At 48.4% G+C, this 26,186-nt stretch overlaps 1 protein-coding gene across 2 annotated transcripts in view; it reads right to left on the reverse strand.

The window, feature by feature from the left end:
* MMP28 (matrix metallopeptidase 28) overlaps nucleotides 1–26,186 on the reverse strand; it is a 565,317-nt gene that overhangs the window by 329,782 nt on the left and 209,349 nt on the right. For both annotated transcript variants that reach the window (XM_086954754.1, XM_086954755.1), the window contains 2 exons: nucleotides 11,542–11,729; nucleotides 370–591 (listed from right to left, as the gene is read on the reverse strand). In XM_086954754.1, the coding sequence (XP_086810880.1) occupies nucleotides 370–591; nucleotides 11,542–11,729 (410 nt within the window). The remainder of the gene's footprint in view (nucleotides 1–369; nucleotides 592–11,541; nucleotides 11,730–26,186) is intronic.

The following is a 26,186-nucleotide window of genomic DNA, read 5'->3' on the forward strand; positions in this document are numbered from 1 at the left end:
TGTTCAACACATTCAGCCACTGCTCAGTGGTTACAGTGGTTGTTAAGCCTCTGGTGACCTCACTTTCCCTATGGCTAGGTAGTGCATGACAGTTCGAGATTCATTTCCACCTCACTTCTCAATCTTAGCAACTGACCAGTACAACACAGTGAATAGTTTGACAACAGACGGCGAATGGGATATCCGTCACATCTGTGATGAAGTATCCCATCTGCCGAACTCTAAATCAGGTCCAAAGTTCTTTATATTGCAGAAGGTGACAAAGGGAGCCTATCCCTTCTGCAGCTAAACATCTGAATCACTTATGAGAGAAGAAACAACAATACAGCATAACATTGTGAACAAACCTTCAGAAGTGAAATGCAGTACCTGGTCCATCAAAAGCATTGCTGGCTCCATCATTATGGTCACCATGGAAGAATGCCAGGCGGATATCTGGCGAGCCTTGTTTTGCCTCCCAGAATGTCAATGATGAGACGTTGCCCCATAGCTGAAATGCTGTCTTCACCACCTGCCTTACCTGGTATTCAGACAGATACTGAGGCCAGTTTTCTATCTTGTACGTCAAGTGGCGTTTATACCACTTCTTACCTGTAAGAAGAAAGAGGGAGCAGAATTACCCATCAGTTGTTACCACAGTTGCTAATCGCAATTCAGTGTTGTGAGGTTATAATTTTTTTTTTTAAACTTGAACAATGAATCTCGGACGACAGTTCGAGAAGCAAATGTTTAGACTAGCTCATATCAGAACCTAGTGATTAAAACAAAGGTGTCAGTATTTCTTTTAGAACTTTGTGATGTCAGTCCTTGATTGCTGCGCTTACTTTTAAATCCCCTAAACCTCTTCTCAGCTCAAAAAAAGTCCAACTTTTGGAGCAAACCTAAACAACTGCTGCTCAATCTCCACCAAGCAATGCCTGCAGCCAAGGAGTGTATAGGAGGAAGGGAGGGAAAGGGTCATGCATCACAAAGATATGCCTTGTAACCTCACCAGCAAGTCCATAACAACTAGTCTCCATTAACCCTAGGCCTAAGGTCAAGAGATTGTGGCTGTAAAGAGGGTAACCACAGAGTGTAATGATCTGGAGCTACTGGACTCGAGCACAACAATACACGGTTTAGAGTCGTACAAAGGTTCCTATGACTATCATTCAATGAAATTAGCCAAAATCATGTTGCAAGCCAATTGAAAGGGAAATGGGGAAGATGTGCATTGTGAGCTGAATGTCCTGATTCCCTCTGAGGCAGCAAAGTGGAAAAACATGAATGTGAGCGAAAAGTGGGAAGTGATCAATTCTATCAAACCTGTAGAAGAAAACGAGACCTCCATAAGGAGCAAGATCCCAATTCCAATAGCAAGTCCGAGGGGTAAGACTCATTATAAAAAGCAGTCCAAACCTCTCCTCCTCGGGGTGCAAACAAAAGATCTTGCTGTACAAAAGTGGAAAAGAAAGTGATGAAAGAATAGCTCAAGAAAAGTGCAGACTTCAATCCTGTATGGCTGTACAAAACAAGCATTTTCAATGCAATAGGTCTCGCATTACCAATAGTTTCAGGTATTGGTGTTGCTAACGCCAATAGCTCATACTTTCAGGAATGATAGACCTTGTGCATTGCAAAGTAGTGAGCCAGGAACCAGCATTGTATGTCTCAGTGCAGTAACACAAGCTGCTGCTAGAGGTCCCTAGTGAGCAAGACACCAGCACTGCATGTCTAGGTGCAGTACCGCAAGCTGCTCCTAGAGGTCTCAAGTGAGCATCATTAACTACCCAAGCAAAACAGTAAACAGCTGCTTGAAATATGAGCAATTATATGTTTAAAGTGGTAAGGCTGTAGTAACATCAATGGACAGCTGACGATACACTATAACAAAACAAGTACACTCATGTTCAGGTAAAAGAAAAGCACGTCTGCCATTATCCCATCTGAGGCGGCTGTGCAACTTAAATTTTAAAAAAGCATGAAGAGGGAGAGAGCGAGCGTGTCTTGCCTGCAAACACAGTCAGAAGAAAGCCAATTAAGAAAATAGTGTTCCCAGTCTCTAAATAAAGCATACGTGTAACAACCGAAGTAAAAGGGCCAATCCTCATGGTAGGTTACAAATGAAGAAAAGTCGGTACTAAGGAGGGACTAACTAGCCTATTAATCAATCAGCAGCCAGCATTTACGGAGGACAATGACACAAGCCAATGACAAATATGGTAGGCAGAGCTAAAAGTACATACTGCAATACAGCATGCCCCGAAGAGCAGCGCATGCGCGCTGACTCTAGGCTCGACATAAAAAAAGTTAAAGTTAAAAAAAAACATTGTATTTTCAACGTCAACAGCTCTAACTTTAACAAATGCAAGACCTATTGCATTAGAAATGCAATCGGTCTGGCATTTGTTTGAGTTTTGGGCATTATAAATGCCAATGCTTTTTACCTAGCCAAGTTGCAGGGTGCAGTACCACATGTGGCCAAAAGAGGCGTGAGGTGACCTCTTTTGGTCACATGTGGTACTGCACCCTGCAGAAGATATGGTAAATACACCATACCCATAATGCATTGCATGCAAGACAAACACAAGTACATTCAAATAGTTATGTCCATATGTACAATTAGTAGATTTGAAATGTGAAAAGAATTATTATATGAATGTCTGAGTTTGTACTCTGTTTGGAGCTGATGAAGGGAAATTTATAGACTGTCTCATATAAATATGAGATGTTCTAGTGAGTGAGGTAACCACTGCTAGGCTAGCTTAGGACCAAATGTATGTCCTGCATGAAGCAATTTAAGAAAATACTGCCTTGAGGTTGCAATTAACCCCTTCACCGTGGGGCTAATTCCCCCACGGTGCTGGGGGGAGTTGGGGCGCGCGCAACGCCACGGTGCTTGTGACAAGCTCGGCTCATCATGCTGCACGGCGGCGCTGTGCTCACACGCCAGTTTTTCAGAACGCTCAGCACAGCGGGGGAATTAGCCCCGCGTGTGAGCGAACGCTCAGCACAGCGGGGGAATTAGCCCCACTTGTGAGCGCTGCGCGTTTCATGACGACAGCGCAACCGTGCCTCATGACGAGCTGAGCTCGTTATGAGCACGGGGTGTTAAAACTTAGGGAGTAACAACACATGTAACAGGGGATGTCCTCGCGGGAGGTTACAAGAAGAGACTAGGCAGTACTAAGGAGAGACTACTAAGCCTGTAGACCAATTAAAAACCACCATTTACAAAGGACATGGACAGCAGCCAATTAAAAAGATGGGCGGAAAGTAGGTGGAGCTTTACACCCATATTCTGAATACTGCATGTCTTGAAGAGACAGCACAAGTGCTGCCTAGAAAAGACCTGAAAGACTTTGGGGAAGCATAAAAAAAGTTTCCTGAAATGTTTCCCCCACTTGTTAAACTCTTGCCCAACGTTTAATGGAACATCTTTTAGTGCAGCTTCAGTTTATGATAAACTACCCCATCTAGATATAAAAACATGACCTCCTTCATATGAAGACACGATTGTTAAAGATACTGAGATAAAGTGTGTGCTGTGAAAGAGTCCAGCCATGAGCATTGAAGACCTGACCCAGAAAAGAACCATGTAGCCAAGATTGTTTTAACCCAGGCCACACGATACAGAAAGAAAAAACACAACAGGCCCTTTTGCATCTGCAAATGGGTTAACAAAGAAGCCAAACGAAGGAGGAGCTACGCGGGCATCCAAGATGGTCGCGTGAGCAGAGAGCTCCCGAGACCCGCGCCGCCCTTCTTTATCTATCCTGCACCTATCCTGATCAATTCGACGGGCTTTTGAAGTGCTACCCTTACTGATGCTGACGATCCTTTTTTGGTCGAAATCGGACCTCGGGGACCATTTTTCGGTCGTCTCCAACTTTTTGGCCTGCCCACGGACGTGACCGGGGACTCGGCTGCCTATTATGGCCGAGCTGTAATGCAACAACAATGGCTGCCTGGCATCTGGCCCACCGGTGGTGTACCACTTTCACTTTCGGTTTCCGGCCTCATCGTCCCTGTCTCCTCCTACTTTGTCTTCGCCTGCTGCCCTCACAGTGAGCGCTTTCCATTATTGGACTGGCAAGGAGGCCTGCTATATTCCCTCCTCGACCTGCGCTGCGGAATTTCTGGACTTTTTCCCGTTCCACTGCCACTCTTGGGTTCTTGACCTCCATCGACTGCAACATGGCGACAAAACCTGAGGCCGGAAAACGCAGGAACGCTGTCACCCGGGGGGGTTCGGTCCAGTCTAATATGATCAAACGCTACACCCAGCCGAGAGGATCCCCCGGTGTCACAAGCGTGGGCGCTGAAGGACCTCAGACAGACATGTCGTCTTCATCTGAAGTATCGCTCCAAGACCTGTTGGCGGCCATCTCTGGACATAAGGCCGACATGAGTCAGCAGTATGAAGCCATTGTGTCCAAAATAGACACGGTGGCTGTGGACGTTACTCTTATTCGGGCCGATCTTGCCAAAACTAACGAAAGGGTGAAGGCACCAGACCTGAAGGCGTCGAGCCTGGTAACGGACATGGCGGAGGCGCAGTCTGAGATTGGGAATCTGCGTGCCTCGCAAGATCTGCTGCTTAAACGTATGGAGGACTATGACAACAGGGCCAGGCGGAACAACATACGCCTGGTTGGAGTACCGGAAAGTGATGGTGCTGCCTCGATCGATTTACTGGTCGAGGAACTAATCGTTGCTAAACTTGCTCCGGCTGGACTAAGTAAGTTCTTTGCCGTAGAGCGCGCCTATCGTTTTCCAGGAGGACGGGTGAAACCAGGAGGCCCGCCGAGGCCTATCATCGCAAGGCTATTTCACTATCGAGATAGGGATGCTATCCTCCAAGCCGCCCGTAAACACGGCCCGTTGAAATATGACAATAACTCTATCTCCATCTATCCGGACTTCACTCCCCAAGTGCAGCGACAACGATCTGGGTTCCTCTGAGTGAAGCGTCGCCTGAGAGACCGGGGACTGAAGTACGCCATGTTGTTTCCAGCCCGACTGCGGATAGAGTTTAGAGAACGTGCCTACTTTTTTGATCAGCCGGAGCGTGTTGCCGACTGGTTGGACTCGTTGCCGACGGAGGACTCTGAGAGCGGAGGCCCTGGTGGTGCGGAAGGTGGTGCAACGGCCCAGGAGTAACATGGGCCCCCGGAGGTCCAGATTGAGACTACGCACTGTACAGAGTAAATTAACTGTGTGCTCTATGGTTATGCCCGTGGCGGTGCGGGAACGGGTGATTTCTCCCTTCCTCCTCGGGGGGTTCTTTGTGTAGATAAGATGGGGCGACAGGCACACTGCAGTTGGGGGTGGCTTTTTAGTCAGCAGGGGTGCAGGGAGGGGGGTGTTGTACCGGGTTTCCGTTGGGGGGTTGCTTTCTGGGGATTTGATGGTGTTCTGTTTTGTTTGTTATGTTTCATTTTTCATGGTATTTTATTGATTGCAAATATTCCGAACTTTGGGTTGTGGAGGGGGGGTGGGGTGGATTGCCTGTGCCGCAATGGGGGGGGGGGTGAAATGCGGGTTCTTTCTTGGCACGTCAACGGGTTGGGTGACAGGATCAAGCGGGGTATTGTGTTGCAATTTTTGAGACGACATGCCCCAGATGTTGTGTTCCTTTAGGAGACCCACTTAATTGGAAATGCTTGCAATGCCCTCGACCGCCGGGGTTATCGCCTGATCGCCCATGCTGGTTTCACCTCTGGGTCCCGGGGAGTGGGTATCATGGTGAAGTCCTCCCTCGCCTTGGCTATTGACGAGGTTATCCTTGACGACCGTGGGCGGTATGCTGCTGTCTCTGGGAGGTGGGAGGGTAAACAGATTGTGCTGGTTGTTGTCTATGTTCCCCCGGGACTGCAGGCTACCACCTACGCTGATCTTGGCAGGACTCTTCTTGGCCTTCCTGATGGATTGTTAATTTTGGGCGGGGACTTTAATTCTGTTATGTCTGGTGAATGTGATCGACTTCCCCCTAGAGCCCTGCTGCCGTCCCAAATGTGGCTCAATGAGATGGCTGATACTTTTGGTCTGGTGGATGTTTGGCGCTCACTGCACCCCGCACTCCAGCAATACACTTTCCACTCTGGTGCCCATGGCAGCCTCTCGCGTATCGATTATTTCTTTATGTTGGCTTCCACTCAGTCCACTGTCCGGGAGGTACGACATCTTCCCCGGGGTATCTCGGACCATTCCCCCTTGATGATTAAGATTTCTGTGGGTGGTTTACTTGGAAACAGAATTCCCCCTGTCCCTCCCTGGCATTTTCGTAGCCCCCGGCTCCGCTCAGATTTAGTGAAGGCAATTGATTGTTATTTTGACGAGAATGTGGGCTCAGTCGCCTCCCCTACTGTTCTCTGGGAAGCCTTCAATACGGTTATCAGAGGTGCCGCTCTATCGCTCATTGCTGCTGAACGTAGGGTGAAGAGGGAGGCTGTTATTGCTCTTGAAACTGAGATCACTGCGCTTGAAAGTGGGTTGGGTGGAGATGACACGCCTGCACTGTTGCACACTTTGGAACTAAAGCAAGCCGACTATAGAGCCTGTGTCACTGATGCTGCTAAATTGATGCGAGCGAACCAACTAGGCCGACTGTATGATGTGGGTGACAAAGCTAGCAAGCTCTTGGCATGGCTGGATAAGGCTGAACGAGCGAGTCGTGTTGTGCCTGTCATCGTTCGTGAGTCCGGTGAGCGTGTCTCCGATCCTGGTGAAATTGTTGATTGCTTTGTTGACCACTTCCGGAAGGTTTACACGCCTGTTAGTGATCGGGATGAGGCTGATTCCAGGCTGCTATTGCGAGATATTGCCTTGCCTACTGTTTCAGACGAAGATGGTCTTGCCTTGGAAGCCCCTTTCACTGTTGATGAGATCGCTCTTGCTATCCGATCTCTGCGCTCGGGGAAGGCGATGGGCCCGAATGGACTGCCCATTGAACTTTACAAACTTTGTCCGGACAAAATGGCCGCCCACCTGCGCAACATGTTCCTCGAGGCGGTAGAGGCTGGAAGCCTCCCCCTCGAGCAGCGCCTTGCCACCATAGTGGTCATTTATAAAGACGGTAAGCCCCGTGACTGCTGCACTTCCTACCGCCCCATCTCTCTCCTTAACGCGGAACCCAAAATCCTGGCCAAGATTCTGGCCAATCGGCTGCTTAAGGTGATTTGCGACTTGATCCATCCGGATCAATCCGGTTTCATCCCGCATAGGAACACGGCCCTTAACCTGCGTAGGCTTCACGGTGTTCTCGCGAGGGCTCCAATTCTCACTGAGCCGGCAGTGGTGGCCTCCTTAGACGCCACTATGGCTTTCGACACTATCGAATGGCCCTATCTCTGGGCAGCTCTCGCTAAGTTTGGCTTCGGTCCTAATTTCATCGCATGGGTCAGGCTCCTTTATGAACGACCATTGGCTCAGGTCGTGGTGAATGGTAGATGCTCTGACCCTTTCCCCTTAGGCCGCGGCACCCGTCAGGGCTGCCCGCTCTCCCCGCTTCTATTCGCATTGGCGCTTGAGCCCCTTGCTGCGTGGCTACGGTGGGAGCCCTCCATTAAGGGGATCAGATGGTCCCCGGATCTCGAGGATCGTGTCTCCTTGTACGCGGATGATATCCTCCTTTATCTTACCTCCCCTCAAAAGTCGCTTAACGTCCTCTTCGACGTTCTCACATCCTTCGGTAAGAATTCGGGACTAGTCATTAATTGGACCAAGTCCTGTGTTTACGCTATAGCCGGGGCGCTCCCGCCTCTGCCTCGCAGGTTTCCCATATTGGTAGCGACTGATGGCTTCAAGTATCTGGGGATCTATATCTCTATGGTCTCTTCGGTCCGCTATGAGCGGAACTTGTATGCTCCGCTCCGCAGACTCAAGCAGGACGTGCGACGGTGGCGTGAGTTGCCTCTATCCCCATTGGGCCGAGCGGCACTCTTTAAAATGATGTCGCTCCCCCGGTTTCTTTACGCTCTGCAGAATTTTTTTGATCCTGTCCCTGCTCGCTACTTCCGAGAGGTTGAGAGTTTACAGCGGCAGCTGATTTGGGATGGTCGTGCCCGTATCGCCTTGTCCAAACTCACCCTCTCATGGTATGATGGTGGTATTGCGTTGCCGGATATTAGACTCTATTACTGGGCCTCACACCTGAGCGCTATCAACCATGCGACGTACGCCTCGGAACCCGCTCCCGCCTTTGCTTTGGATAAATTACTTTTGCCCGGTGGCAACTTCAATAGGGCCCTGTACTCGAAGGCACCCTTTCGACTCCTTACAGGCCCGACGAAATGTGCCGTGCGGGCATGGAGAGATGCTACTATGGCCACGGGTTGGGGTGGTAAACTGACACGTATGACGCCCTTGTACGACTCGGATCGGTTGGGCAATCTGTGGAAGACGAAGGGATTCGAGAAGTGGGACATGATTGGGATCAGTAGGGTGGAGGATCTATGGGCTCGAGGCGCTGTTAAATCCTTCGAGGTATTGAAACTGGAATATCGGCTCGATGATAGGGAGCACTTCCGGTACATGCAGGTTCGACATGCCTTGACCTCCGTCTTTCCATCTGGTACTGATATCCCGCAGTCCTCCCCCTTGGAGGATCGTGTTTTAGATGGCCATGTCCCCGATAGCACGATTTCTTTAATATATAAGAAGCTTGTCAACAACAGAGCCGACTAACTCGAGAAACTTCGTGCTACCTGGACGGCTGACTGGCTCGAGCTCGATGACGAGGACTGGCAGTCAGCTGTATCCTCCCCTAAGGAGGTGGCTATCCCGGCTCGACTTCGCTTTGTCCAGTTGAAGATCCTCCACCGAGTGTATCTGACCGGTATGCGTCTGGTGCGGATGGGTTTGGTTTCGGATGGACGGTGCAGGCGTGGGTGTGGTATGGATGGTACCTTCCTTCATGTTCTATGGGAATGCCCGATGATTGCAGCCTTCTGGTCTAGAGTGCATGATGTTATGGGTCGTGTCACTGGGATCCCTCTCCTTCCCGAAGCACGACGTTGCTTGCTGAATGTATGGGAACCGTCCGATTGTAATGCTGCCCAGACACTATGGGTCACTCTGGGCAATATGGTTGCAAAGAGAGATATAGCGCAGCTCTGGGGCTCTCCTAGACTACCATCGCTCAGTGCCTGGAAAGAGAACATGGACTGGTGCATGTTCCGAGAGAAAACTGTTTATGAGGCACGGGGGCGTCCCAAGAAATGGTCCAGGGTCTGGGCGCAGTGGAACAAGTACCGAGGAGACATTTGCTCCCCTCCACTTGACTATGAGGTTCCTCTCCCCTCCTCCCCATGATTGACGTTCCGTTCCTAATTCCCAGTATAGTCTCTGCTTTCTCCCCCGTGCCCGCCCCCCCTCGTCATATAGGTTTCCTTATTTATTTGTGCTCTCCCCCCCCTCTCCCACCCCTCTAGCGACCCTTGCCATTATGATACCATGTGTTTGTGTGTTGTTGTTCTTTGACAAAATTATAAAATTAAACCTTTCTTATCCTATTTGATATGGCGCTATGTTCCGTCCGGCAATGTAGTCTCGATAGATTGCTTTAACAACGTACTGTCTTCAAATCTACCGTTTAATCATCCTTATATGTCATAGCGGCCGGCCCTGCGGGGTTGTAGGCAGACGCTGTGTATTGTGCATTCATAAATAAAGGTTTAAAAAAAGAAAAAAAAAAAAAAAACAAAGAAGCCAAACAGCTTAAAGAAATCGGACAATTACAGGCCAGGGCCTCATTAGAAACCAAAATCTACACATGGACTCACCCGCAATTCATCATTATCTCACATATAAAAAAAGAGATTGCTAAGGAAACCACAAATGACTAAAAGGAAGCAGAGTACAGCTGTAGCTCAATTTGTCCTAAGCTTCAGGCCAACTCTACACTTTTAAACCCAAATCCTGCTCATCCAGAAGAATCTGGCAAGGATTTTTAGGATGGACAGATAAAATATCATTATAAACCCTGGGATGTAGTACACCTTAAAACAATTAACGAGAGAATACATTTGAGAGTGTAAACCATGAAAGGATTGTGCAATTATTGGCTGCGGCGCAACTAGCTCTAAGGTGACAAAAGTATGAAGTAAAAAATGCTCATCAGAAATCAACCTAATTTGGTCTGACATAAGAGCACAGTCCTACCTTAACCTGTTTCTATTCTGTTAATTTTTTCTGGTTTTGCCTGCAAGAAATCTATTATTAGGAGTTCACCTTTTTATTCCACGGTGTCCTGTTAGAGTTGGATTACTTTAACAAAGAAAATCTTAGCTTCAACCAATTCTTTGTTGTCCACCCCAGTCTTCGATTTATCTCATGTTCCTTTTACACTTCGCCTACATGATCTCAGAATGTCTTTGCCATTGCCATATGAGTTACTCATAACATGTTACCTTCCCCTTCTGTCGTGACGATGTCGTGACCCGACAGACAGGACAATAGAACAGGAGGACACTAGGACCCTGTGGGTCATGAGGGAGGTGACCAGGTTAGGTACAGGAAGGAGACAGAGAAGCCAGGACTGACCAGAGGACGGACGTGCTGCGACATGCTCCCAGTTAAGAAATAAAGAAGTGTTTCCACACTAACCTGTTGTCCTGTGTTTGGTGTGCCGACTGCCCCACCAGCAGGACACAACACCTTCCTCCCATGATCTACTCCATATCCTTTAGCTCTCTGTTTCCCTGTGCTAAGTTTTTAAAAATAAATACAGGCCTGCAACTAGAGTAGGTTTTGATCAAACTTGAAACTAACCTTCTATTCCACAGAGAGGAGTCTGATCTGCCACGTGAAATGCAGCCTCAAAATGAGTTTCAGATAGCAAGGCTGAAAGCGACAGGGTAGTGCTCCACTCTCAAGGTGTGCTGATCTTTCTGCCCACTTTCAATTTTTAGTTATTAAAAGTGGCTATTGAAAAGCTTCGGAGGCTTCAGTCTGTAATGGGGTTCTGCTAAATATTTAATTGGCTATTTTAAGGTAAAACATAAATGTGCCCTTATATAGGCACAAGGTGGAAGTATCCTCTTTTTAAAAGTTTTTGTAAACCTTTTATATAGACACAGGTATTTAACGGACATGAACATCAGTGAAAAGGTCCATGTGGGGGAAAACAACTGACAGTGGGGAGATGTGGTAGGCTAATAAATACATCAAATGGCCTGCTGGTTTAGAATCTGTATAAGTAATCCAAGAACTCTCACGCAAATAAGTTTTCGATCAGTGCTTTGAAAAGGTCTCTCCACGAATTTATTAGGCAGTTTTCATGCAGAAGTAGGAACTTCAGCATAACCCATGACTAAATGCAGAATTCAAGTATTAGAGAACATGTCCCTATAATCCCTTACCTTTATATTAAATGAAAGTAAGAAGTGAAGATATGCTAAACACTATTTAAATCGACAAAATTAATTCGCAAACCAATAATCAAGAAAAATATTTGCAACTATTTCAGAGTTATTACAACAGAACATAAGAGATACATGTAATTGCTTAGCTGACGCATCAGCGTTGATGTAAAAACAAAGAACAACCTTACAAACGCACTTTGGAGGGAGTAACGCTTCATGCGTCTTTTGCTGCGTCGTCTGCCTGTAAATAAGGCATTTATTCTCTCTGTCCATTGGGTGTAACTGTCTGAGTCCTTGACACCGCAACGTGGTATACTCATCAGATGTAGTGTGGCCTCATCAAGGAACCCACTGACTGGTAAGTGGGACACCCACTGGAACTCTCTGCAACAAAGAGAGAAGGATCGTACTGTACTGACAATTCAAAGTAATATTTCACCATAGCACAGATCAGAATATATATTAAAAAAAAGTGACTGTACAGGACGAACAGTCTTGTGCTTCTGAACAACACTGTGGAGCTCTGAACAAGAAACAAGTCTCAAACGTAGTGCCACAATAACCAAAAAAAAACACAACAAAAGCACAGGTAACTTTTTGTTCAAGAGACCCATGACCCAAACTTAAGGTCAAAGCATAGACGGTGTTACGTTACAGCGCAGGCATTACAATGCAAGTCACGACTAGCGCTGGACTAAGGTGTTGGAATAGTAAATCATACTATTCCTTAGCTTAGAGCACCATCCGGCGCAAGTCATTGTAATGACTTGCGTTGTAATGCCTGCATTGTAAACGTATTGCGGTGTGAACACCGTGATGTAACCAATGTTTCCCCTCTGAAAGGCATCTTAACTGGAGATACAAATCTAAAACTATGAAAGGAAACGATACCCACCTTCATTGCTTTCATAAAAATATGTAGAGTCCTTGGGCAAATTTACAGAACAAAACAGTACAACTGTAGGTGTCACAGGTCACAGCAGGTGCCTAATGTCAGGATACAGGGCTATCCATGTCCTCCATCTCCAGCCTTGTCAACCTATGCCTGGGCATTCTATGCATTATCTCAGATGGGTGTGAGAGTAGCCGGGCTAAGCTCCTGGACGTTACTTGACGGCGGGACTAGGGGCTCCTCTATAGCATTAAAAACAGTCCTCTTCCATTTTTTCGTCAATTCTAACGTCGGTTATACTTTTTTCCTTAGATAGGGCCAATTATCCCAAGTAAGCCTTCCACTTCAGGCTTGTAGGCGTCGTGGACGATAGCCATCTAATAGCTACTCTTTGGTTTGCTAACACCAGTCCAAGCAAGGAGAATGTATAGTGCACCCTACTCCCTTTCGGCATGGTATCAAGTGTGACAGCCAGTGTTGTCGATATGGATAGCTGTAACTTAGATCTATAGGAAAAAATTTAAAACATTGTAAAATTGAAAATTACTTGCATAGCATAGTGTCCTCTAAAACAGAGGTGTACATGATTGCTAGAGAGGCTTGAGAATGTGATTCTGGAGAGGAATTTGCAGAGCAATGCCGAGATTAGTGCTGTATGCAGAGGGTGAGAAGTCCCAATGAATGGCAGGCACACATTGGTTGGATGCACTCATAGGTTGCAGGAGGCAATAGGGAAAGTACATGTTCCGTCCATCCTGCTGTGTACCCTTGTGGAATATTGGGTTTGCAAGGACCTCTGGGCGTCAGCAGACCGTTTTTAAGTATGTGGAATATGGGGTTGCAAGGACCTCTGGGCATAAGCAGACAGTTTAAGTAAGCTGTACCACGGGTCAGTGCAGACAATGGTTCTGTACTATTTTACAGCTGGAAAAAGCACGAAAACAGGAGTACATTTTTCTGGGTTGAAGAAATAAGCAACACTGCCGGGGAGTAGTTAAAAGGTGGAAATGGTGCTCGTCAAGGTTGAATAAGACTGTTTTTACTGCGGTTACCAGCAAATAAAATGGTAATTCCCTTAGATTTCAGGGGCTGAGTGTGTGTGTTATGCTGAGCGTGCTTGCATAGCTTACGCATAGGTATGAGCAGCTTCAGAGAGCATTGAAGCTACAGCGGTTATACCAGGAAATTGCTCAGGGTTTATTAAGATGAACTTTCTGCTCCTCACATATGAGCGCCTTCGAAGTGGAAGACCATCTAATATTAACTGCTTGTTTTCTTTTCCTTTATATGCTGGCGGGGGCGCACTATGCTGAGAAGGGCGGTTACATGGTCGCCGGACGGCAACTGGCAGGAACTTAAGGATGGCCGTCATATCGGAGCCAGCACACATGGGAAGGAGTCCAGGTTGTCTGTGGTAACAGTATGGATCTTGCCATAGGATATGCCATGTTGGTGGAATGGGAACCTGAACGGCAAGGAGGGAAGCGAGTTTGCGTCTCAGCGGGCTCATTGATATGGGGATACTTAATCAGATACAAGTTTCTCCCTTGGTGCTAACACGTTAAAATTTCGGTGGTGGCCACACGTTAAGGGGGATTATCCTCGGGGCCAGGTGGATAGAGCTTGCCCGGCTAGCCCGTGGGGGGGCCTCACGGTTGTAGTGGCTTCCTTTGAGCTTGGTTGCTAAAACGCGTTATGGTATCTTTTACACACAGTAAGAAACAAGTGGGCATGGTGCCGGGCGGATTGTCAGATATGTCATAATATGGCATCACATTACGTAGAACAGACATTGCAATATAAGCGGTTTATCCATAAGTACTTGTCTCTCATTATTGACAAGTCTCTCATCATCAATTACTTTGAGCTCACTGGGGTAAATTTCACTTAATTTAATAACTTCTAATTTATTTCATGCACGATTTTAGCAGGTTTCTGACACACTGGAGTTGGTTTCACTTGACTTTAATAACACTATCAGGCCTAATTTATTCCTGCACCATTTCATCCAGTTTCTGACACCATTTAATCTGGTAACTGCAAGGAACTGTTGGATCGTAGCTCAGTGGGGACTGCAGTAGGTGGATTTGGGCCTGCAGAACATGAGCAGATCATCTCATGTGGTGCTTGTTAGGACCTAACATAGGCTTTTCAAAACCCTTTGGAATAGTGATTAAGGGCACGCGAGGTTACCTTGCGCCAGTTGCAGGTGCATGGGTTGGTGGGGCAACTCAATTTTGCTTTATGAATTATGCCCATGGGCATGGTCTTCTCCAGGAATATTGACAGGGCGATGTCAGGTTTAAGGAAAAAACACACCACCACACTAGGCTATCGGTGGGGGTATAGGATGACTTGGTCATGTGGAGACAATTTTGGAGTGTTTCAATGGTTCGGGGATTGGGCAACACCCGACACAGGCGAACAGTGAGTTAGAGCATTACACAGATGCGGCAGGCAGTGTGGGGTTCGGTGCAGTGCTAGGTCAAGGTGACTAGAGAACAAGCGCATTGTGTTTTGGTCAGGCAGCATGTCGGTACTCCTGGCAGTGAACAGTCAAAGGGCATGTGGGTTCTTCGCTTGCTTCAAGAGATGGTGCGGGGTTGCCTCAGGCGTAATGTGTATTTTACTGCCAAACATGTACCGGGTGTGGATAATGCAGTGGCTGAGGCTCTGTCTCTTTTTAAGTTGACAGAATTCAGAGCGTGATGGCCGCAGGTGGGCGTTCAGATGACGGCCTTCCCGGAAAGCTTAAGGAGGTTTTGGGCCCCATTGCTCCCGAACTCATAGCGGCGTCGATGGCGCGCAAGACTAAGTGGAAGTATGAGAAGGCATGGCAGGTATACATAGAAGTGGTGTGGAAAGATGGGAGCACAGTGGAATTCACCACACAGGGGGTGCTACGGTTCATAGTTCATCAGAAAGAGAAGGGGCGGTCGTTGACCATTGTTAGGAGGCAGTTGTCTGCAATTGCCTTCTTTGCTGGATTAAAAGAGGTAGCGGATCCTACCAAGTATGTTAGAGTTAGGCGGGCTCTAAAAGGTTGGGAAAGGCTGGCTCCAAGCGTGAAGGATGACTGGAGACCCATAGATGCCAGTAGGTTGGTAAATATCCTGAGCGTGTTACCTCAGGTGTGTTGGTCGTCATACGTAGTACATCTGCTGAGATTTGCGTATTCCTTCGCCTTTTTAGGAGCATTCAGGATATCGGAGCTCGTATCGAGCTCTAAGGCGGACAGAAAAGGAGGGATTGGCATGGGTAATGCGGGGTGACTGGGGACGACGTAATGCAGGTCAGAGTAAGGAGGTCAAAAACGGACCCGCTAGGGAAAGCCGCTTGGGTCCAGCTACGATCAAGAGCTAGGTCAGACTACATCTGGTGTAGGTAGGAACCAGGGGTTTCGGCGGTTTGATAATTATGCCCTCTTCTGTCTTTTGTCTGGGGGCTTATATGCAGTGGTGTCAAGTAAGGAGACGCAGGTATGCTGGTGTGGAGATTCGATTATACACAGAGCCCGGAGAATTGGGAATGCAAAGGGCCATGGGAGTCAACCATAATTGGTTAGGTATTGATGGGCATTGTGTGGAGGACGTTGCAGGCCATTTGCAGAGTGCGCTGGACGATGGTATGCCCATTCCAGATGTGTTGGTTATTCACTTTGGGGGTGAAAATATGGTTCCGGGTGGCAGGAGGGGATGAAGAAGGCCCTGTTCTCTACCTTCTCATGGGTCAAGAGAGTATTAGCGGACACCATTATCTTATGGTCAGAGGTGTTCGCTAGTAGAGTCTGGGGTGATGGAGTGTCTTTAGCCGCTGCAAACACGTCTGAGAAAACTGAATCAAGAGTTAGCGAAACTATAGCGGGGTTTGCAAATTCATCCCAGTAGGCATAGTATGCTGCAGGCATTAAACTCGAATTTGTATTGGGCAGAGGGATTGGAGCTGTCCAGGGCAGGCTTGGAGCTGTTTGTCCAAACTATACTGGGGGGCTATGGAGTTGCATTCAAAAGTATAGCCCAGAGCATCACAAATGGAAGGTGGAGCAGCTGGGGGAGGGGGGGGGGCGCAGCATTAAGAGCGCCAGTGGGCTACTTGCCCTGTGGCGGGGTCCTGGACAAGAGGAAAAGGCCCAAGACTTCTTTATGCGGAAACTGCCTCACCTTGCAACAGGGAGGCAGTCATTGGGGCTCTGGGCTGGCGGGAGAGGGGGCCGTCCTGCTGGTGGTCCTGGACTCTCCGGCCCTACCCTAGTAGCCGGTGCTTGGATGAAGCAACATGGTATCTCATATGGATGAAGTGGTAAGGGGTTGGGTTGTGTCCTGCTGGTACAACACGCCTCGAGTGGATCTAGAGCTGACAAATTGTAACTACATGGTAACCTGTGGCGCAGATGGATACGGCGCCTCCTTATGTTCAGTAATGGTATTAAGCGGTAAGGGGTTGGGTTGTGTCCTGCTGGTACAACACACCTCGAGTGGATCTAGAGCTGACTAATTGTAAACACATGGTAACCTGTGGCGCAGATGGATACTGCGCCTCCTTATGTTCAGTAATGGTATTTTGATGGTTATTACAATTGGTCAAAAGTTGGAGGTTTAATAACAAATAAAGATGGTGTTATTGACAAGTAATAAAAGCTACGCAGTGAACACCAAGTTCGTGTAAAGTGTCTTTGTGGTGGGGGGGTGTGGTGGACGAATGGCACGGATATCCCCACTAAGAGGGAGTACACGGTGCACTTCAATAGTGATGTCAAGTGCAACACTTTACATTAATATTACTAGGACACACAAAGTACATGTGCTAAATGCAAGTTTATATTGACTATTTGTGATGTGTAAGGGTAGAGCCAAAATTATGTTCCTCCAGGAACAAAATCATACCCCCTTGCTCAAAAAGGAATTATATAGGTTTTTCAAGAACTAAGGCCATTTAATGTTTTGCGAGTGAGAAGTTACGTTAACAAAAACCACGGATTCGAACTATGAAAAATTATGATAAGTAAGCTCTGTCTTATATAAAAAGAAGCGTATTCAAAGCTGTATAAAAGTCTGTTCCCCGTAGAACTGGTCATAAGTGCATTAACCCCTTCCATGCTCATGACGAGCTCTGCTCATCATGAGGCACAGTGGAGCTGTGCTGATGACGAGCTGAGCTCGTCATGAACAATGGGACTCACTAAGGATCAGCACAGGAGGGGAAAATGCACAGCAGCGATGTGGTTAAGCATAAAACAAGATAAAAAGAACAAACCGCATGTTTCAAAACAGAGTTAGAATTTGAGATGTAATTTCTAAGGCTGAAATACCTTGTTGCTTGTACCACGAGCTGCCACGGGTAAAAGAGTAACTGCTCACATAAGCCAGTTTACTTTTTGTGCATCATATGGTTTGTACAATGTGGGAACTTACTTCCAGATTCATGAAAGCCAAAATATGCGAATTCTAAATTGCGATTAATACCGAATCGCAATTTAGAATTCGCATAATGGTATTCATGTAAAAGTGCGAGAATAAATAGCGATTCGCATCCGGCCGCAAAAGCCGATAGCGATTTTCCGATATCGCAGAAAAATCGCAAAATCCATCCATTTTCGTGTAGGAATTGCGATCTCTCAATTAGTGAGATCGCAATTTGCGATCTCGCTAATAGCGAGATCGCAAAAACGGGAAGTCGCATTTCGAACACAGTGATGACATCACAACCAGGAAGCAGGCAGTTCCCTACCCCATTGAGAACACTGAGGCAGACATTGAAGCAGCACCACTCTGAGCTCCTCACAAACCACCTCCAGTCTTGGAATTTAGGATACTGCAGACTGCAGCTATGGCACAGGAAGCAGCAGAAGGGCCCTGTGACACCGGGTGAAAGCACAAGATAAAGTTCTCGGAGCAGGAGCTGGAGCATCTAATCGATGGAGTCTGCTAAGACCACGACAAACTTTTCGGCAAGGACTCCCGGAGGGTGCCTGAGGCCGAGAAACGGCAACTGTGGCTGCGCATCCGCGCCAGAGTGAACGCAGTAGGAGTCACACGGAGGTCCATAGACGACCTCAAGAAGAGGTGGTACGACCTCCGAGGTCGTACCAAGGAGAGGGTGGGTGAGAGGCTGGGTGAGCGCCGTGCAACTGGGGGGGGAGAGCCTAGAGTCCCTCCCAACACCCCCTTGGAGGATCGTGTGGAGGACACACTGCAGCCTGAGGCATGTGTTGGGGTCATCCGTCTGGACTCATCCCGACCCACCCAAGACAGCCAAGGTAAGTGCCATGCGACTGCGACCCTGTCCCCTAACAATGGCCATGACCCTATAGCCTCCCATAATCAACCCCAGTCATGCAGCCCATGCACATCAGAACATCCCTATTGCATTGTGGGACATGTAGTCTGACCACAATGTACAAAAACTCCCATGCAGCCAGACATGTCCCAATGTACGCTTTGCAACAGCCAGTCAGGGAATGGAAGCCAGCATGCATGTAGCAACTGCACATGTCAAAGATACATGTAATTAATCTACGTCCACTTTCCATCACAGGTGGCGCAGATAACACCAGCAGTGACAGCGAGAGGCTGCAGATAGATGACGCTCCAGAGGAGCCGGAGGGTGAGGAAGTGGGAACATCCACACAACCAGCACCATCTGGCCAAGCTCCAGTGCCACCAAGCGTACCACCACCTGCAACGCCAGCTACATCAGGCACACCAACATTGCCAGCTGCAAGACCCATTCCAGTGGCACCATCAACATCAGGTGCAGCTACACCTGCGACACAGCGCACACCCACTGTGCCCAGCCAGCACGGCAGGCATGTCAGGGAGCGGCGGCAGAGTACACCACGCACCGGCAGGAGGGTGATGGCTGTGCGTGTGCCAGGGCTCCCTATTGAGCGCCGCATGCTGCACGTGCACCAATTGCAGGCACGACACCTAGGTGCAATCCACCTGCAGCTGCACAACACAGGCAGGAATGTTGCCAATCTGTCTGATCGCATTGACCGGATGTCCACTGCCATGGAGGCAAACACTGCGGCCATGATCAGCCAGCGCAATCTCACTCGCCACCGCCAGCTACTCACACGCCTCTCGGCGTACACACGTTCAAATTACGTGATAGGAAATGCCACCTCCCAGCTGTCCCGTCGGTCCCTGGCGATGCAGCTGCAGATGGTACAATGCTGTGAGGACGTGGCACGGGCACTCAAGCAGGTGACCACCGCTGTCCAGGCTCTACAACCAACTGGCCAAGCCAATGCCGGAGGGGATGACACAAGCGAGGGGACATCGAGTATCAGCAGCCTGTCTGTGACACAGATCGGTGTCCTACGCCGCAGCAGCAGGTCCAGTGTGGGATCACGTGCCCTGCCGGAGGAGGAGCCTGAGAGGCGACTGGGAGCTGCGCGTCGGAGGCGCCAATGACATTTCAGTACATGGGCAGGGACATGCTGCTGACATAAGCATGTCCAGTTAGTAATATTGAGCAGTATGGCGCAATACCCCTCATATGTAACTGATACAAATTATTCCTTATTATTGTGCACACAACAATAATATTTATTCAAGCATTGAACATCGGACTCATGTCATTATTTCAATTGTCATGCATGAGTGAGGTGTTGGGTGAGGGGAGTGGGTGCACTAGAAACAGTTCATTGTGATTTGGTTGCGCCGTCTGTGTCCTTCAGCAGGATTTTCCCCACGTGCATAACGCGCATGTGCAGGTGGCCGGTGGTCCCCTTCCGACTCACTGCCAGATATCTCTACAGTTATCCGGCGCTTGGTAGCAATGTTGTGTAGTATAGCACACACAGCCACAATGCGGCACCAGACATCCGGTTCGTATTTCATGGCCCCACCAGTCTTGTGAAGTATGCGGAATCTGCTCTTCAGGAGCCCAAATGTCCTCTCAATGCAATTCCTTGTGCCAATGTGTGCTACATTGTAACGCCGTTGCTGTGGTGTTGCAGGGTTGAGGTATGGGGTGAGGAGGTACTCACGGAGAGCGTAGCCACTGTCACCTGAATGAGAGGAGCAGAGGGTGAGTGCCTGTGCTGCGCAGCTACATCATCACAGTGTAACATTGTGGGGCAAGTGTACTTACCGAGTAGGTGTCCTTCACCAAAGTCTCACCTGGCCAGTCGTGTGTGGAGGCCGCTGTGCCGGAATATGAAGGAGTCATGTGTGCTCCCAGGGTACTGTGCCACTATGTCCGTGATGTAGGTCTTAGCATTGCAAACCACACGAATGTTGAGGGAGTGGTAGGACTTGCAGTTGCGGTACATGTATTCCGTTTGTGCTGGTGGGCAGATGTGGATGTGGGTACAGTCAATGCATCCTATCACATGTGGAAATTGCGCAACATTGTAAAATTGATGCTTGGTCTGATCTAAGTCCTGTTGGCTGGTAGGGGAATGAGATATGGTGGTGTAGCTGGGTCAGCACTGCATCTAGGAAACTCCTGAGGCAGCGGGACATGGTGGGCTGGGATATCCTCCCAGCAACGGCAACTATCCCCTGGAAGCTTCCAGAGGCCAGTAGGTGCAGGCTGCACAATACCTGGACATGTGTGGGCACAGCATTGGTCCGCCTTGTTGGGTGCTGCATCAGGGGGTCCAGGTCCTGGATAAGCTTGATGATCATTGGCCCATTCAGGCGGTACTTGGCGTATATTTGCTCTCTGGTTTGGCCTAGCAGGGTGACCCGCTGGAGGAATATCCTCTCCTGGATCCTACGTCTGTTCCGTGCTTGCTCGCTGTAGCCGTCGCCGCCTGACCACCATGTAGAGTCCTGGCCTTGTGAGTGTCCTAATGCTGCAGCTGCATCTCCTTAAGTGTGTTTGGTCAGGCTAGCACCTGTTGCTGATTAGGAAACGTTTTTTCAAATATGTTTTTTTTCTCCTTACTGGTTACCACCTGGTTTGGGCTCTCCTTAAATTGCGCCTCGCAAATTGCGATTTTCGGGGTATTCGCAAATTGCGATGTTTCTTGAATAGCGATAGCGATTTATTTGCGAGTTCGCAGATTTATTCGCAGAATCCGTGGTTTCTCGCATTTACAGAATCGCTAATGGGCTACTACCAGGATTCTGCGAATTATATTGCGAAATCGCTATTCTATGTTTGCGAACTCGCAAATTTTGTTCTTGAATAGCTTTTCATCAAATTGCGATCGCAATAGCTTTTTCGCAGCTATTGCGATTGCTATTTGCCTTCATGAATCTGGCTGTTAGTTACAGAGAACATAAATACTGTAATCTCTTGCCCCTATAGCCTAAGGCTTGAGTCGCCACAATCACTATGCGAAACGCTATGCTGACTAAGTCCACTTAGCATAATTGTGATTAGTGGGGCAAATGCAGAGGCTAAATTCCTGGCTTAGTGACACAAGAAGGAAAAGGCCACACACTATAACGTTCTCAGTTTCAGGGGGCGGAGGAGTGGAAACTCATTCCAGGTGGCCCAATAATGCCAACCCAAATGGTGCAAAGAAAAAGTAAATATTATGGTCGGAAATTACTTCGAGCAGGTGAAACTAAGGGTGACAAGTATCCAGAAATGAGTTATGAAAATTCTCGGGACTGTCTACAAGTGTCAGAACTTCCATTGACATAATCAGGGGCATCTAAAGATTCATTTGACAATGTGTGTGCCAGCAGGAAAGTTTGGAGAAAAGTGTCTCAAGTGGGAACAATTACATCAACATTGAACAAGATGCCAGCAACTGGAAATAGCAGTAGCGTTGAGGTACAGGTTCTGAGGGCTCCTCGATTGTATCAAAGAAAACTCTTAAAAAAAGAGAAGTCCTTTCTTGGTATTTTAAAAGAACTGGAGCCAGAAGCTTCCCAAGGAACTCGGGGAAAGTTCAACAGGATTCTCAGTAAGGGTTTAACTCACATTCTCAAACTCTTACTCTGCCATCTAGAACAGAGTATTTTCAGAAACTAGAAGCACGTGACCACCCTTACTAGGCATACAATGTCTTCGCAGCAGGAATGCATTTTCCTCAAAGTAAAAGCATTCTGATCTGACAGTAAGAGGAAATGAACTACACTACAGTGCTCAATAAAAACAAACACGCCACACTTCTGCCAGGAAATGTTGCAAGGGGACGAAGCTATAGAAAGATATCAATCCTCCAAAAACATTTTTTTTAAAGTTAAAAAAGATATAAACATGAAGCCTACTGTTCAGAGAGCCTTTCAGACATTTGAACTGCGGTTGGTGGTTACTGCCCGCACTATGCACACAGACCTAGGCTGCTCTGGCAGCCTGAATGTCGAAGTTCATTCCTTTGTTATGTATTGTACTCAGAGCCTCTATCGATTATTTCAATTTCTGAATGTCATAACTCACTGCTATGACATAGCAAAAGGTGGCAGCAAAACTGGTTTCATACAGTTGTGATGTGAAAGGCATTCCAGGCCTTGCTGAGAGCCTGTCAGTGCCTGTCAGGTCAAGGATGACAGGTAAGGTATTTTTTTTAACCTTTGGGACAGCAATACATAACAGAGGCCAAGCTATATATGGCTCCACCATTCCATTTCTGCTACTGCGTAGAGGTTGAAAACAGGAGCAGAAGATTTTGGGGATCATACACAACAAAAAAATTATAAATGGGTAAAAAGTGAACTACGGGGATATTTTTCACCTCATGGTTCTGAGTGACATCCTAGACAGCTTGAGCTTCGCTCTCGCTGTCTATTTGATGCCACTCAGAACCCCTGTGTAAAAAAACATCCAAGTAATTCCCAGTTAACCATCTATAATTCTATAAGTTGTAGGGTTTGCTGACAAGGTTTCCTTTCTTTCATTTTTTTTATTTTACAATTGGGCCTGGGAAGGTAAACAAAACAGCACAGTGGTGCTTTTAAAATGTCATTAGGGTGTTGACTTTCAGACCTTGTTGACTTTCGGATGGTTGCGTTTCTCCTTGGCTCCTGATGATCGTTTACTCCTTCTACTCTGAGGTGTTGCCGCTCGCGTCAGCCCTAATGGAAGTCTAATGAGCTGCTCCTCAAGGTTTAGACTAGAGCTGCGGAGGAGCACCAGAAAGCTCAGCTACCTGACGGGATTCTAGGAGATAGATGGATAGAGCACTGCAGCAAAACCAGCTCTGTGGAGAACAGAGGTCCAGGTAAGGGGGCTCGGGATGAAGTTTTGCATCCACTGAGAGTCGTCCATGTCAAATCTATGGCTAAGGATAGTGCATGCACGTTTATGGGCTGCTAACCTTGAATGCCCACACTAGCTGAGACCAGGGGACACACTCTTGGGCACTGCACCCTTTCCTGCTGTGACCCAATAAAAAAGTGGTCTGACTACCTTGGATGACAGGGTTGGCATTCCAACATGGTAGTCTAAAAGAAGAAACACGTCCATGAGGAGATCTTCAAACTGGAAGGGCTCTGCTTTGTGGTTTTTGCTCACAATGGGGTGGAGGGGTCTTTCATAGTCGGGCAGAGTGCATCACCCATGTCTATCAATGTGCTCCACAACAAACGGATCACAAAATCAGAGACTACTGTTACAGTGGTACATTCAGTGAAGGCTAAGGTCCTGATCTACAAAGATTACATTTACAGATTGCGCACCACTTTTTAAAAAAACAATCTGATTTTTTGTAACTGAATTATGTACAAAACACTGAATATAAGGAACTAGCAGCCCGCCCCAGCGTTGCCTGGGGCAGAAAGGGGCTGGGGGCAGTACACCTGCTCCCGCCCGACCCCCTCCCGTCCCGACTCCCTCCCGCCCCCACTCCTCCCGCCTGTCCCTCTGTGCACACCCGCTCCCGCCTCCCGCCTCAATTTCAATGAGCATTTACTTTACCGGAGCTGCCGCTCCTTCCCGCGATCTTCACTTCACCGCCGCTCCTCTTCGCCATGACACGCCCGTGCTCCTCACTTCACCGCAGCTCCATGTCTCTCCTCCTCGTCATCACGCACGTCGCGGCCAGTGCTACATCGCGGCCAGAGCAGCGTCGCGGCCGGCGCTACTTCCAGGGCACTACTTTTTTTTAAAAGTTATATTTTTAAATGTACGTTTTATTTTTTATTTTTTATAGCCTATGTCCATATGCACACCCTGACAATTTCTACAATGTATCGGGTGTGTGGATTGGCGCTGTGGTTCCCGAGTTTACCTGGCTCAAAGGTGCGTGTTCTCTCTTTATAATAGTAGTATAGATTAGGCAGGTTACAATTTCTGACCCCCTGTGATTGGCTAAAGTATTGTGATCCTCTGGGTCTTCAGGGTCGGCCTGATGCTAGTGGGGGGGGGGGGGCTCGTCGCTGTGGTCATCGGCATGGTGGCGATCCTGCCTGGGGGAGACTCCCACACCCTGCCAGGAAGCTAGAAACCTTGGGTTATGGCTGGATGCGGACCTAGCATTCGGACCTCAGATAGGCCGGATGGTGGGGGTATTCTTCGGTGTCCTGAAAAGCCTTCAGAAAGTTCTCGATCTACTTCCCACGGCAGCTCGGAAGACGCTGGTACATGCCCTCGTAACATCACGTTTAGATTATGGCAACCTGCTCTATCTGGGGGCAATGGGCAAGGTCATCAGCCACCTTCAAGTGCTGCAAAATGCAGCGGCTCGTCTGGTCTTGAGGCTTCCGAAGAGATTGCCTTCAAAGACAGCCCTCCAAGCACTCCACTGGCTTCCAGTAAAAAGTAGGGTTGACTTTAAGGCTCTTTGCACATGCCACCGCATTTTGTGCGGGAAGGCATCTGCACCGCTACAGGACCTTGTTACTCGGTATGAGCCTGCCCGCGCCCTGCGATCTTCTGGCTCAGGGCTACTGAAGGTCCCCAAAGTAAAAAAAGCGCATATGGGGGGTAGGTCCTTCAGGTACTTGGTTGCCAAGAGCTGGAATGCTCTGCCAAAGGAACTGTGCCTGGAGCTCTCTTAGCCCAGATTCAGGAAGAAACTTAAACCATATCTGTACACCCGGTAGGAAGCGTCCGCTGCCGGTTGGGGTAACTTTGCCACCACCACTCACCATAGCGCGGGGACACGCCGGTGCGCGTAACCAGGCCCTTTATAAATTTCCATTATTATTATTATTATTATTATTATTATAGTGAAGACTGCCACCGAAAGAACGCCCCTCGTGCACCAAGCACACAGGCTGCCCACCGGGTCCTCCGTGTGCGTGTTACGGAAGCGCAGTACGTGTCGTCTGTATCCTACGCTATGCGTGCCACACGTACAAACACACGGACAATAGGGAGGTAAAGAACTGTTAGGATGTTTAATGTCACATCCGATATAGAGCACACAGCAAATAAGGAACAGAGCAAATGAAGAGTCAACGATACCCTTTTACCGGTCAGCAACTCCTTGCGGAACCCCTCCTCGGCCGACAATGCCGAGCGAACAGTAGGGACAAACTGTCCTCCGCAAGAGCACCCGTTCTGGTAGCTCACCAACGGAGGGCACTGTGCAAAGTAGCGGCCGAAAATGCCGCTCGAGTTCCGATTGCTGCGGTAGGGTTAAAGGTGGGCTGCAATGTTGGGGAACCCGCGGTTAATGTCACCGCTTGGAAACCCTAATGTTCTCAGAAATGTAACTGCTCAGGAGGGCGTCCCTCGGTCAGCGCCACTCGTACCAACCCCCTTGATAGCAGGCAGGCACTGAGGAATACAAAACAGGGCGGATGGCTCCGTGGACGTTGTCGGCTGCAACGGTCCTGGTAATTCCCAATGGTCCACGAACAAGAAAGGGAGAAAAACGCTAGCCTCGCGCTTCTCCCGAAGAAAGCTAGTCAACGCTAGTGTTTGGCAATATCAGACACTGTATCGTACTGGTGGCCGCCATTTATGCAGTCAAGCCTGAGCATGCGTCGCGCATGCGCCGCGTACGGCCTTCTGGGTATTGTAGTCTCTCTGCGGTGGTGATGCTGTCTGCTTATGCGCCGCTGATCGGAGGGCGCAGAGTCGGAAAGGAAGCTGCG

Source organism: Lissotriton vulgaris, chromosome 2_1 (assembly GCF_964263255.1).
Source record: "Lissotriton vulgaris chromosome 2_1, aLisVul1.2, whole genome shotgun sequence".
In the NCBI taxonomy this organism is placed as follows: domain Eukaryota; kingdom Metazoa; phylum Chordata; class Amphibia; order Caudata; family Salamandridae; genus Lissotriton; species Lissotriton vulgaris.